Consider the following 12,973-nt stretch of genomic DNA (forward strand, 5'->3'; position numbering starts at 1 on the left):
CACCGCACCTGTAGGACACAGAGCATCGTGTGTGTCCCCTCCTCCTGCCCCTGGCAGATTTGGGGTGCTGGCGCACGGAAAGCAGGAGGCAGGGAGCCGGCAGGTCCTGTGCCCGCAGTGGGGGTTTCATTGCCATCACCCCCCACCCTCTACCACTCGCTGAGGCGCAGGATGAGGGTCGCCCCATCCTGGGGTCTGTAGTCAGCGATACCTGCGGGGACAGGGACAACAGTTTGGGGTGAGACAGCAGCCAAGGGGCTGCGGGGGACCCCTGCCACCTCCACCGGGAATCCCAACCTGCCACTCACCCATCTGCAGGGGGGTGTTGGGCGCAGACAGGAGCTGCCAGTAGTTCCGCTTCTCCTGCCGGGCCTCCAGCCCCAGCACCTGGGTCAGGAAGGGGCCCTGGGGGGTGTCCTGCGTGTGGAACCTGGGGGTGGGACAGCGGGGACAGGGGGGCGAGGCTGAAGCCTCAGCACTGCTGGGGGGTACAGAGCTGCTCCAAGGGGGCTGTGCACCGGGAGCCGGAGTGAGCCGGCACAGGGCACAGCTGCAGGACACGTGGCCACCACAGCGTGACCCCCACGCACCTGAATTCAGGGGGTTCCAGCGCCGCAGCTGCCTGGAGCACGTCCAGCAGGGAGGCGGCGGCGGGCACGGGCACCAGGCGGTCGTAGAGCCGGAGCTCGTAGCACCAGGGCAGGGGACACTCCACCACCAGCCGCACTGTCTTGTTCCCCGGCACCTCAGGCAGGGGCTCCACATCCAGGGGTGTCAGCGTGTCTGGAGAAGCCACCACGGCACTGGTGACACCCAGCCACCCCTGTGGTGACACCAGCGCTGACCCAAACCCCGTTGACCCAGCTTCTACCTGGCTCCTCCCTGCAGTGCATGGAGGCGATGTCCAGGTAGGAGTGGCCGTGCAGCACCGGCAGCACCTGGGCCATGGTGGCAGCAGTGCCGAAGGCTTCCAGGTTCTCCAGCAGTGCAGCCATGGCCTGGCCGAACGCCGGCTCCGTCTGGCACTCACCTGTGGCCAGGAACACCTGGGACAGGGAGGGATGGAGGTGGTGGGAAGAGGGAGGAGGGCTGGGTACCTGGGCACTGCACTGCTGAGCATCACCTGCCCCACGGCAGCTGCATCTGCCTCGGCACCCACATCTGCACCCCACATCTGCACCAAATTCTGCACCGCACATCTGCACCTGCACCCACACCCATATCCGCAGACCCACTTCCCCCATGCCCATTCCCAGTCCAGATGTCCCCTCAGGTGACACCCACCTGGAGGGCCCACGGGGTGCTGTAGATGTTGCCGATGACGCCGTCGGGGCCCTGGGCCTTGGCCATGTTCCTGCTGGCCTCGCGCACAGCCAGCCGGAGCTTGGCCGCCAGCTCAGTCCCCACCAACCTCCTCTGCTCCAGGCAGGTGAAGGCCAGTGCCACCACGGCTTCAGTGTCTGCAGGGACACCCCGGTGTCACCCCGGAGTCACACGCCCGCCGGAGTGCCACCGCCTGTGCCCGCGGGCCCTTACCCACGCTGTTGCCACCGTGCCCGAGCCTTCCGTGGTGCTGGGCCGTGAGGAGCCGCCGGACCACCTCGTCCCGCACACGCTTGCGGTGCACGCACAGCGCCAGCACGCCCAGCCCGTACTGGTAGTGACTGGTGACGGGGTGGCCGTGCCGCTGGGAGCCTGGGGACAACGCGTGGGGTCACCAGGGTGAGCCGGCGCCTCACAGCCGGGCGTGTCGGTGCCAGGTGGGCACTCGCCCCGCAGGGACGCTCTCACCTCTCCAGTCCTCCTCCAGGTAGTACTTGAGCCACGTCACCAGCGAGCGATGGGGACTGAGCGGGGGACAGGTGGCCTGCAGCCCCAACAGGTACAGCGCCAGCCGCCCCGTCTGCGGGGGCTCCGCCGCGCTCCTGCAAGGCACCGGTCACCTCCCAGGACACCGCCCGAGGTGTCACCTGCCCCGAGGGGACCCCGGGACACCCACACGTACGTGCCGCGCTCAGCGTCCCACCGGGAGTGGCCGTGGCTCTGCAGGCTCCTGCGGGGACAGGGGGTCAGCACGGGGGACGGGGGCGGCCCCAAAGGCCCGTGGGGGACCCGCGGGCACCCACCTGCCGTAGGGGTGCTGGAAGGTGTGCTGCAGCCGCTCCAGGTAGCGCCGCTCCAGGCGCGGGTGGTGCTCGCGGGCCAGGCGCAGCGCCAGGTACACGGCGGGGTCGGGGTCCCGCGCGGGATCCCCCGCCAGCCCCAGCAGCCGCGCCCCCCAGCGCCCGCACGGCGCCCGCCGAGCCCTGCGGGGGCTCTGCCCGGGACAGGCAGCGCCGGTGAGGGACCGGGCAGGGCCGGGAGCCCCCCCAGGCACGGCCCCGCAGCTCCGCGGCCCCCCCGGAGCTGTGTGGGGCCGAGGTGCGCAGGGACCCCGCAGCACCCACCCCTCCACGCACCCCACACCCTCCGCGTGCCCCCCAAATCCCACAACCTCCGGATTTCCCACCAAAAAAAAGGAAGAAACAAGGAGACGTGACATGGAGCAGGAGCACGGAGAACCCGAGGGGGTGGCGGGGGGCTGGGGTGACACCTCCGTCCCCAGGGACCCGTGGGGGGTGGGCAGGGCTGGGGAAGGGGCGGCAGGGGCTGGGCTGGAGGGAGCTGAGCCCCGGAGAATTTGTCACCGAGGGGCTGGAGATGGGGCTCGTCCCCCCAGCCCCGCTCCTCGGGGACCCCCCGAGCTCAGGGCGAGCCCCGTCCGGGGGTCCCGGGCAGGGCTGGGGCCGGGGCCGCACTCACCGCAGCGGCGGGCGGGCAGGGCCGCGGGCAGCAGCAGCAGCAGCAGGACGAGCGGCAGCCCCATGCCGGAGCGGGACGGGGGACACGGGGGTGGCCGGGAGCGGCAGGACGAGCCGGGAGCGGGGACAGCACGGGAAGGTGTGGCGAGAGGCCGTTTCCGCACGCCGGGGCCGAGTCAGCACAAACGGGGCAGAAGCTGGGCTGAGGCTCAGCCCAGGGCAGCGGGGGCAGCCCCGGGACAGCTCGGGACATCCCGGGACAGCCTGCCCTGCCCGGGGCAGCCCGGGACACCCTGCCCGGGACAGCCCGACCCGAGCTACCGCTGCTCGGGACAACGCCGGCAGCCACAGCCCGAAAATAGACAGGGCTGAAAGCCGGCCAAACCCGGCCCCTTGGAAAGGAGAATCGCCCTGCTCGCCTCCAAGTAGGATTTAATTGAGCAAACGGAGATTGATCAGTCTCAGCCGCACCCGGGAGCCGCGGGACAGGCGGGGAGGGGGCACGGACCCCCCAAAAAACCCTGAAGCCAGGGGTGTGGGGCTCCTGAGCCCCGAGAGGTGGAACTCCCCCTGCCGGGGGCAGGTGCGGTCCGGAGCCACAAAAGCGAATCCCCCGAGCCCAGGAGGGGACCCGGGGCCCCGCTGAGCTCGGCTCCCGCCAGCCCGGGGACACCCGAGCACGGGGGCCGGGCCTGGGGAGCCCCTGCCACCGAGACCCTCCGCGCCCGGGTGCTCCCCAAGCGCTCGCCCCGCTGTGGGCCCCCAGGCCGGTGCCTGCGGGCGGTGCTGCGGCGCCTGGGGCCACGGGAGGAGAGCGGGACCCGCGGGACCGGGCAGGGACCCGGGGCCGCCATCCCGGCCAGGGACCGACCCAGGCCGGGCCCGCCGGTCTTGCCTCGCTATATCCCGGCATGCTCCGCGCCACTCTGCCTCGCTATATCCCAGCGTGCTCGGCGCCATTTTGCCTCGCTATATCCCGGCCTGCCTCGCGCAGCCCCGCCCCGGTATATCCCGGCATGCCCCACGCGGCACCGCAATATCCCAGAGCGCTCTGGGCCTCAGGACCCCTCCTGCTAGGGCTCTGGGCTGCCCGTGGCGCGCCTGACTGAGCCCCCGGTGCCGCCTGCCCCGGCCCGCTCGTTCCCGTTCTGCTCTCGTTCCCGTTCTGCTCTCGTTCCCCGCGCTGCGCTCGTTCCCGCTCTGCTCTCGGTGCCCGATCTGCTCGTTCCCGCGCGGGGCCGCTCCGGTGTGCGCAGGCGCGGCGGGGGCGCAGGCGGGCCGCGGGCAGCGCGGGGTCCTGCGTTGCGCGGGGCGCACGTGGCGGCGGCGGCGGCGGCGGGGCCATGGGCGGGCTGGAGAAGAAGAAGGTACCGGGCCCTTCTCCCCTCTCCTTCCCGCCCCGGCCACGCCGCCCAGTGCTTCCCCGTGCCGCTCCTCCCTCCCCGCTCCCTGCGCTCTCCGTGCCCCCCGGTGTCGGTCCGTGGCTGCTCCCCCGGTGCCGGTGTCGCCCCTCCGGCCGTGGCGTGCCCCTGCAGCCCTCCCCGGCAGCGCTGCTCGCTTCCTCTCCCGGTGCCCGGTTCCGCTCCTGCCCCCGTGCTGGCCGTTCCCGCTGCCCCCTTCCAGCCCCCATCCCCCGGTTCCCGTCCCTCCTCCCTCTCCGCTCCCCGGAGTCCCGGTGGCCCCGGGCCGGTTGCGGGGGTGTCCTCCGCACCCCCGAGCTCCCCACAACGCCCCCGTCTCTCCCCAGTACGAGCGCGGAGCCGCGACCAACTACATCACCCGGAACCGGGCGCGGAAGAAGCTGCAGCTGAGCCTGCCCGACTTCAGGTACGGCCGGGCCCCCCGGGACCCCCTGCACCCCGAACCCCCCTCCTGCGAACCCTCCCGGGACCCCCTGCACCCCGAACCCCCTTCCTGCGAACCCTCCCGGGACCCCCTGCACCCCGAACCCCCTTCCTGCGAACCCTCCCGGGACCCCCTGCACCCCGAACCCCCCTTCTGCGAACGCTCCCGGGACCCCCTGCACCCCGAACCCGCTTCCTGCGAACCCTCCCGGGACCCCCTGCACCTCGAACCCCCCTTCTGCGAACCCTTGAGCTCCCCTGGGACCCCCCAGGGCAGCGGTGGATGCGGGGATGGCTCCGAGCCCCCCAAACCCCCCTCTCCCGGGATCCCTGGTGCCCCTGAGCCCCCCCCAGGCACCCCTGAAGTCCCCCGGGGCAGCCTCAGCACCCCCTGGGCCCCCTGAACTGCCCCCAGTGCCCCCCGGGGGGGCAGACCCCGAGATCTGTGCTGGGGTGTGGGGTGTGACCCTCTGAGCTCCTCCCGGGGGTGCCGCTTGGGCCGGCCCGTCCCTGGGGCGCTGCTGCCCTCCTCGGCTCCAGGCTGCCGAGTTTGGGGCTCCCCCCACAAGGGAGGGGCCCGGGCTGGCCCGGAGGACACAGGGGAGCCGTGGCCCCCCCGTGCCAGCGCTGTCCCCGTCCCCAGGCGCCTCTGCATCCTCAAGGGGATCTACCCCCACGAGCCCAAGCACAAGAAGAAGGTGAACAAAGGCTCCACCGCCCCCAGGACCTTCTACCTGCTCAAGGACATCAAATTCCTGCTCCATGAGCCCATTGTCAACAAATTCCGGGAGTACAAGGTGATTGTCCCCCCCGAGGCGCCCCACCCGGGGGCTGTCCTGGGCCACGGAGCCCCCACATGCCCCTGTCCCCCCACGTGCCCCTGTCCCCCCAGGTGTTCGTCAGGAAGCTGCGGAAGGCCTATGGGAAGAGCGAGTGGGGCACGGTGGAGAGGCTGAAGGACAACAAACCCACCTACAAACTCGACCACATCGTCAAGGAGAGGTGAGGCAGCCCTGGCTGAGCTACCTGCAGCACCCAGGGCAGCCCAGCAGGGACCTGGAGCTGCTGGAGCCAGGCCAGAGGAGGCCATGGAGATGCTCCAAGGAATGGAGCCCCTCTGCTCTGGAGCCAGGCTGGGAGAGCTGGGGGTGCTCACCTGGAGAGGAGAAGGCTCCAGGGAGAGCTCAGAGCCCCTGCCAGGGCCTGAAGGGGCTCCAGGAGAGCTGGAGAGGGACTGGGGACAAGGCATGGAGGGACAGGACCCAGGGAATGGCTCCCACTGCCAGAGGGCAGGGCTGGATGGGATACTGGGAATTAGGAATTGTTCCCTGGCAGGGTGGGCAGGCCCTGGCACAGGGTGCCCAGAGCAGCTGGGGCTGCCCCTGGATCCCTGGCAGTGCCCAAGGCCAGGCTGGACACGGGCTGGGAGCAGCCTGGGACAGTGGGAGGTGGCACTGGATGATCTTTAAAGTCCCTTCCAACCCAAACCATCCTGCGATTCTCTCATCTTTCACCACATTCTTCGTCTCTGGGAATCCACCTTGTGTGCCATTTCTGGATTTATTGGTGCAATTTTGTGTTTCTGGGCTAAAGAAGAAGGAATGAGAGAGCAGGGGATGCCCAGCCATCCTGGGTGGCTCCAGAACACAGGGAACTCCCCTGCTCTCCCTGGGGGTGTTTTCCTTGGGGGGCTGGTGAAGGGTTAATGCTGCCACGTCTCTGGTGAGTTTGGTGACCGTGAGCAAGGAGGGGACACAGGAGGGAGGAAACTCCATCATCCTTCCCGAACCAGGCTGTTCCATCCTGCTGGGGGGATGTGCAGGTGGATGCTCCACAGTTCCCATTCCTTTCTCTCTCGGGCTCTCCCCCAGCCCCAGCAGCTTCCGCAGGACTCTGGGGCTGGCTGTGACCCCCCCGTCCCCCTCCCGGGCACAGGTACCCCACGTTTGTGGACGCCCTGCGGGACCTGGACGATGCCCTGTCCATGTGCTTCCTGTTCTCCACGTTCCCCCGCACGGGCAAGTGCCACGTGCAGACCATCCAGCTGTGCCGGCGCCTGGCCGTGGAGTTCCAGAACTACGTCATCGCCTCCCGCTCCCTGCGCAAGGTGGGACCTGCCACGGGACACATCCCAGGAGCTGCCAGCTCACTCATCCCACGGGGCTGCTGGGGGATCCCGCGGGGGTGTCAGGTCACAGATCCCACTGGAATGTGAGGTGATGGATCCCACGGGGGTGTCGGGTCACAGATCCCCCTGGAATGTGAGGTGATGGATCCCACGGGGGTGTCGGGTCACAGATCCCACTGGAATGTGAGGTGATGGATCCCACGGGGGTGTCAGGTCACAGATCCCACTGGAATGTGAGGTGATGGATCCCACGGGGGTGTCAGGTCACAGATCCCACTGGGGTGTCGGGTCACGGATTCCATTGGGATATGAGGTCGCTTATCCCATGAGGGTGTCAGGGGACACATCCCACGGGGGTGTCAGGTCACAGATCCCACTGGGATCTGAGGAACCTCCTGCCAGGTGAAGGGGTGCCAGGGACAGGGACACAGCAGCCTTCCTCCCGCTGAGCCTGTGCTCTGCCCTGCCAGGTGTTCCTCTCCATCAAGGGCATCTACTACCAGGCAGAGGTGCTGGGGCAGCCCATCACCTGGATCACCCCCTACGCCTTCGCCCACGACGTGAGTACCTGGGGAGAGCCCGGGGGATCAGCCAGGGTCCTGGGGGACCACCGAGGGGTGAGGGGCTGTCCTGTGGCACATGGGACACAGACCACAGGGACTGGCTGCAGAGGCACATGGGGACACAGCGACCTGTCACCTCGGATGCCCCGAGGCTGCCGGTACCAGGCTCCCCAGTTCCTCGTGTCCCCAATCATTAATGTGTTCCTTTATCAGCCATTAAAGATTAACCTAAGGGAAGGGATGAGTCAGATCCTGCAGCCTCCCCAGAGGGATTCTGCTGTGTCCCCAGGGCATGGGGAGGTCCCCTCTGTGCTGGGACAGCTTTCCCTGAGCCTTGGCAGGAGCTCACAGGCACAGCAGGGCCCTCTCCATTCCGTCCCGAGATTTCCAGGGCTGAGCAGGGTTGGGTTGAGGTTTTGTGGTTCTAAATCATAGAACTCTGGAATGTTTTCCATTGGAAAGGAACCTTAAAGCCCATCCCATTCCACCCCTGCCATGGGCAGGGACACCTTCCACTGTCCCAGGCTGCCCCAAGCCCTGTCCAGCCTGGCCTTGGGCACTGCCAGGGATCCAGGGGCAGCCCCAGCTGCTCTGAGCACCCTGTGCCAGGGCCTGCCCACCCTGCCAGGGAACAATTCCTAATTCCCAGTATCCCATCCAGCCCTGCCCTCTGGCAGTGGGAAGCCATTCCCCCTTGTCCTGCTCTTGTCCAGCTCTGTCCTACCCTGTACTCTTCACCTTGAAGAGTTGGAGTCCCTGGACCAATGGGGACCCAAGGTCCCCATCCATGATGGGATGAAGTGTTCCATGTGTCCAGGCATGGAAGGGTGGTAGCAGGACCCTGGGGGAAGCCTGCAGAGTTCTCCTTGCCCAGGATCTGGTGGTGGCTGTGACATCTCTGCGATTGGGGCATGTTTAGGTTGGTTTTCAGGGCAAGGTTCTTCCCCCAGCGGGTGCTGGCACTGCCCAGGCTCCCCAGGGAATGGGCACGGCCCCGAGGCTGCCAGAGCTCCAGGAGCCTTTGGCCAGCGCTGCCAGGGATGCCCAGGGTGGGGTTGTTGGGGCTCTGGGCAGGGCCAGGAGCTGGGCTGGATGATCCTGGGGGTCCCTTCCTGAATGGGGGTATTGTGTGATCCTTCTCCCTGTGGGTGGGAGGGGCCCCTGTGGAGGGGGTCCTTTATCCCTGTGTCCCATCCCGTGTGCTGGCAGCACCCCACAGACGTGGATTACCGGGTCATGGCCACCTTCACCGAGTTCTACACCACCCTCCTGGGCTTCGTCAACTTCCGCCTCTACCAGTCCCTGAACCTGCTGTACCCCCCCAAGGTGAGGCCACCCCCGGGGTCACTGTGCCTCGCCGTGGGCTGGTGGCAACCCGCACTGGTGGGAGGGCAGTGGAAATGGGAGATTTTTGGGATATGTGTTTTGGGAGCTGCCTCCTCACCCCTTTTCCTCCCCAGATCGACAGCCAGGCTGAGGATGAGCTGAAGCCTGCAGAGGGCAAGGAGTACGCCATGGACTCGGAGAGCTACCTGGAGGTGAGGGACGCTGCTGCCACTGTGACCCGTGGGGACACTGCGTGGCCTTAGTGTCCTGCCCACAGCCTTCCTGGTGTGTCACCGAAGGACAGAGCCAGATCCCTGCAGGGTGCAGGGGGCTGATCCCAAACTCCCTGTTCCTGTAGGGCAGAGCTGGGCTCGGCCTCAGGCACCCCCAGCCTCCGCCTGCATGGCCAGGGACCCCCCAGAGTCCCATGCCCCAGGGGGTAGTGCCTGGAGGAGGCCGAATTCTGTCCAGGCCCTGGCTCTCCCAGCCTCCTGCTCTGAGAAACCCCCTTCCCCCGTGGGGCTGTCCCTTTTCCCATCCCTGGATGTGACTCCGTGTCCTCTCCCTGCAGAGGCTCTCGGCTCTGAGCGCCAGCCTGGCCCGGGCAGTGGCTCCAACCCACGAGGACGAGGTGGAGATGGATGAATTCCCAGTGGAGGGGGTAAGACCCTGGAGGGGGGCTCATCCCTGGCCTTGGGGGATCCTGTCCTGTGCCCAGGCTGGGGGGACAGCTCCTGAGACCCCTCTTGGCCAAGGGGGCCTTGGCAAGGGCTGTGTGTGGGGAGGAGGCTGAGGGCTCTGCTCTGAGCAGGAGACAGCAGAGCTGATGGATGCCAAGAAGAAGGAGCAGGAGGCTCTGGAGAAGCACAAGAAGCTCTTTGAGGGGCTGCGCTTCTTCCTCAGCAGGGAGGTGCCCCGGGAGCCGCTGGCCTTCGTCATCCGGTGCGTGTGGGCAGGAGACCCTCGGCAGCCCTGGCCTCCCCCTCTGGCAGGACTTTTGGGGCCAAGTCCTGTGGGTGGGGTGACCCTGAGGGTCCCACCTGCCTGACTCCTCATCGGCGTTGCCCCCAGGTGCTTTGGGGGCCAGGTGTCCTGGGACAAGTCCCTGTGCATCGGTGCCACCTATGAGGCCACCGACCCGTCCATCACCCACCACATCATCGACCGGCCCCGCCTGGACAAGCAGGTGGTTGGCAGGTGGGTGGGGCAGGGGGGCCCTCCCCAGAGCAGCCATCCCAGAGCTGTCCCACGGGCTTCCGAGCCTGAGGTGGGACCCCTGTGCCCCTCCCAGGTACTACCTGCAGCCCCAGTGGGTTTTTGACTCGGTCAACGCCAAGCTGTGCCTGCCCGTGGCTGATTATTTCCCAGGGGTCCTGCTGCCCCCGCACCTCTCGCCGTTCGTGACGGAGAAGGAGGGTGACTACGTCCCTCCCGAGAAGCTGAAGCTGCTGGCCCTGCAGAGGGGAGAGAATCCAGGTGCTGGGAGCCCTCAGAGGAGCTTGGGAGCTGGGCTGTGCCTGATCTGGAGCATTCCGAGGGTAAAGGTGGTGTTTCCTTGTAGAGGAAGAAAGTGAAGAGGAGGAGGAGGAGGAAGAAGAGGAGGAAGAGGAAGGTGACAATGACAAAGAAGAGGAAGAGGAAGATGAGTCTGAAAAAGAAGAGGAGATGAAGTTACAGAAGATGGAAGAGCAGAAGATGGAAGAGCAGAAGACTCAGAGCAACAAGGTGGGATCCCATGGAGGCAGTTCTGGTGTCACTGTCCCTGCTGAGGAGTGTCCCTGTCCTGGGACCACTGGGATACTCAGTCATGGAATGGTTTGGGTTGGGAGGGGCCTTAAAGCTCATCTTGTTCCAGCCTCTGCCATGGGCAGGGATACCTCCCGCTGTCCCAGGTTGCTCCTGGCCCCACACTCATGAGCGACAGCTGCCAGCCCTGTCAGGGCCTGGCTGTGAGAGCCTGGCCTGCAGTGACAGGGCTGGAAATGCCTGTCCCTGTGGAAGGAGGTCTCCTGAGCTCCCTGGCTCCCCACAGGTGCTGCCTGTGAAGGTGACGGCGGGGAAGGTGCGGGTGGAGGACAAGCAGCGCCTGGAGCAGGAGCAGCAGAGCGAGGAGAAGCGCTTGGCCATCATGATGATGAAGAAGAGGGAGAAGTACCTCTACAAGAAGATCATGTTCGGGAAGAAGCGCAAAATCCGCGAGGTACGGAGGCTGGGCCCGTCACCTCCATCCTGGGGCGGGCTCTTCCCAAACCCACTCGCTTCTCCCTGTCCCTGGGGAAGGTGTCGAGGTCCCTGCCAGTGTCCCCAGGCGGGCAGAGTTCCCTGTGTCCCCTCAGGGCTCTCTGTATCCCAGCCCTGATCCCGGTGCCATGGGGCCCATCCTCCACGTGCAGCTGGAGCTTGGGTGGGTCCGAGGGATTGCAGCCCCTGTCCTGCTCTGACTGGGGGTCTTGGGGGTCTCTCCCCAGGCCAACAAACTGGCTGAGAAGAGGAAAGCCCACGACGCAGCCCTCAAGGAGCAGAAGAAGAAGAACAAGAAGGCACGACAAGCGTGACGGGGCCGGGGGCTCCTCGATGGTTTTCCACTGTTGCTTTTGGGTGGAAAACCCTTGGCTTTGTTCTTGGGGCAGAAATGCTGTGTTTGAAATGTTTCCCATCTGTAAATACACCTGCTGCTCTGCCTTTTCCCCGCTCCCTCTGCGGAGTCGGTGTTACAAGGACTGTCCTCTCCGTGCTGGTGCCACCCCTGCGTGAGGAAGAGGAGGCCAAGGAGAGCTCTGGGATTGTTCCGTGTGAATTTGCACAGCCCTGGCTGCTGGAGCTCCTGGGAGCTCCCCAGGGCAGAGGAGGGCGGAGCCCGGAGCTGCTTCCCACTGTCCACACAGAAAACCATACTCCCGTGTATTTTTATTTTTAATTAAAGAAGGTGATGCTTTCCTGGTGGTGTCTGTTGTCTGCTCCTTCTGCCCAGCTGTGGAGGAGGCCCCTCAGGGGGTGATGTGGATGGATGTGGAGATCCATGGCTGGTGCCATGGTTGCTGATCCTGCTGGATGTGTTCTTGCATCAGCAGTTATCTGTCAGTTCTGGGTTTTCCCCCAAAAACACCTTGGATACACCGCAGCTGGGGACAAGGTGTTCTCATGGGGTTTGTAGGCACACCTTTGTCCCCAAATGTGAAGGCTCTGTCTCACTGAGGAATTTTGGGAGGACATCACTGGCACTGCTGTGGGGACACAGAGAGGATCTGGAGAGTAACAGTCCCTGGAAGGGAGTGATCTCAGACAGGGAACAGCTGGGAACACCCAGACTTTCAGATTTAGTTTCTTTTCCTAGATATTTTTCCTTTTTTTCCTTTTTTTTTTAATTTACAATTTTATTTAAGTGATTTTTTTCTTTTTACTGTTTCCATTCTCCCCCTTTGTTTTCCATATTTTTCATTTTTCTTGTCTTTTCCTTTTTCCTTTTATTTTTATTCCTTTTTGTTCTTTTGATTTTATTTTTCCCTTTCACTTGTTCCCCACCTTTTTTTCCCTCTACTTTTCCCCTTCACTTGTTCCCCACCTTTTTTTTCCCTCCACTTTTTTTTCTTTCCCCCTCTTTTTTTTTTTTTTTTTTTTTTTTTTCCATTTCAGAGGGTTGGTAGGCTTTTCCCTTTGTTTTCATGGCTTTCTCCTTGCTTTCCCCTCTCCCAAGAGGAGCAGGACCAACCCCTGGGGCACTGCCAGGGCCGGGGCTCCCCTCAGAGCAGGAGACCCCAAACAGGGCCTCAACCCCTGGGAGCCCCCAAAACAAACAAACCCCGGCCCCAAACAAACCCCAGCCCCATACAAACCCCAGCTCCCAAACCTCAGCCCCAAACAAACCCCAGCTCCCAAACCTCAGCCCCAAACAAACCAACCCGGCCCCAAACAACCCCCCGTGCCCCACACAAGCCAACCCCGGCCCCAAACAAACCCCAGTGCCCCACACAAGCCAACCCCGGCCCCAAACAACCCCCCGTGCCCCACACAAGCCAACCCCGGCCCCAAACAAACCCCAGTGCCCCACACAAGCCAACCCCGGCCCCAGGCCTCACTCCCAGGCCGGGCCGAGGGCCTGGGCCGGCCGGGCCAGGCCGGTGCTGGGGCCGCAGAGCGGCCCGGCCGCCCGGGGCCTCCCCAGCCCGTAAAAGCGTGTGTCCGGCCAAGTGTGACCCCTCAGTGCTGTCACCCTCAGCCTCCTCACCGAATCCCTCAGGATCCACAGCTCCCTTGGGATCCACAGCTCCGGCCGTCACGGCTTTCAGTGAGTGCTGCTTTGTACCCCCAAAC

The 12,973-nt window shown here is 65.3% G+C and overlaps 2 protein-coding genes across 3 annotated transcripts; one reads left to right on the forward strand and one right to left on the reverse strand.

Moving 5' to 3' along the window:
• Positions 1-104: 104 nt before the first annotated feature.
• On the reverse strand, positions 105-3,681 carry TCN2 (transcobalamin 2). Its single transcript, XM_038152662.1, is given in 11 exon segments — positions 105-211; positions 309-430; positions 591-783; positions 872-1,046; positions 1,285-1,460; positions 1,537-1,695; positions 1,792-1,925; positions 2,006-2,053; positions 2,127-2,278; positions 2,280-2,317; positions 2,803-3,681. Coding segments are annotated over 11 exon segments (1,323 nt in total). The 5' UTR covers positions 2,867-3,681; the 3' UTR covers positions 105-149.
• On the forward strand, positions 1,977-11,599 carry PES1 (pescadillo ribosomal biogenesis factor 1). Of its 2 annotated transcripts, none has more exons than XM_038152660.1 (15): positions 1,977-2,001; positions 4,549-4,628; positions 5,289-5,442; positions 5,538-5,647; positions 6,581-6,752; positions 7,244-7,333; positions 8,546-8,662; positions 8,797-8,874; positions 9,234-9,323; positions 9,474-9,604; positions 9,734-9,859; positions 9,954-10,138; positions 10,224-10,387; positions 10,695-10,862; positions 11,131-11,599. In XM_038152660.1, exons 5-15 carry the CDS (start codon positions 6,630-6,632, stop codon positions 11,215-11,217), a joined length of 1,359 nt encoding a protein of 452 aa, XP_038008588.1. In that variant the 5' UTR covers positions 1,977-2,001; positions 4,549-4,628; positions 5,289-5,442; positions 5,538-5,647; positions 6,581-6,629; the 3' UTR covers positions 11,218-11,599. The 2 variants fall into 2 exon arrangements, with proteins under 2 accessions (XP_038008588.1, XP_038008587.1); XM_038152659.1 differs by lacking the exon at positions 1,977-2,001 and adding an exon at positions 4,092-4,168.
• The last annotated feature ends 1,374 nt before the right edge of the window (positions 11,600-12,973 follow it).

Source organism: Motacilla alba, chromosome 15 (assembly GCF_015832195.1).
Source record: "Motacilla alba alba isolate MOTALB_02 chromosome 15, Motacilla_alba_V1.0_pri, whole genome shotgun sequence".
Classification (NCBI taxonomy): Eukaryota; Metazoa; Chordata; class Aves; order Passeriformes; family Motacillidae; genus Motacilla; species Motacilla alba.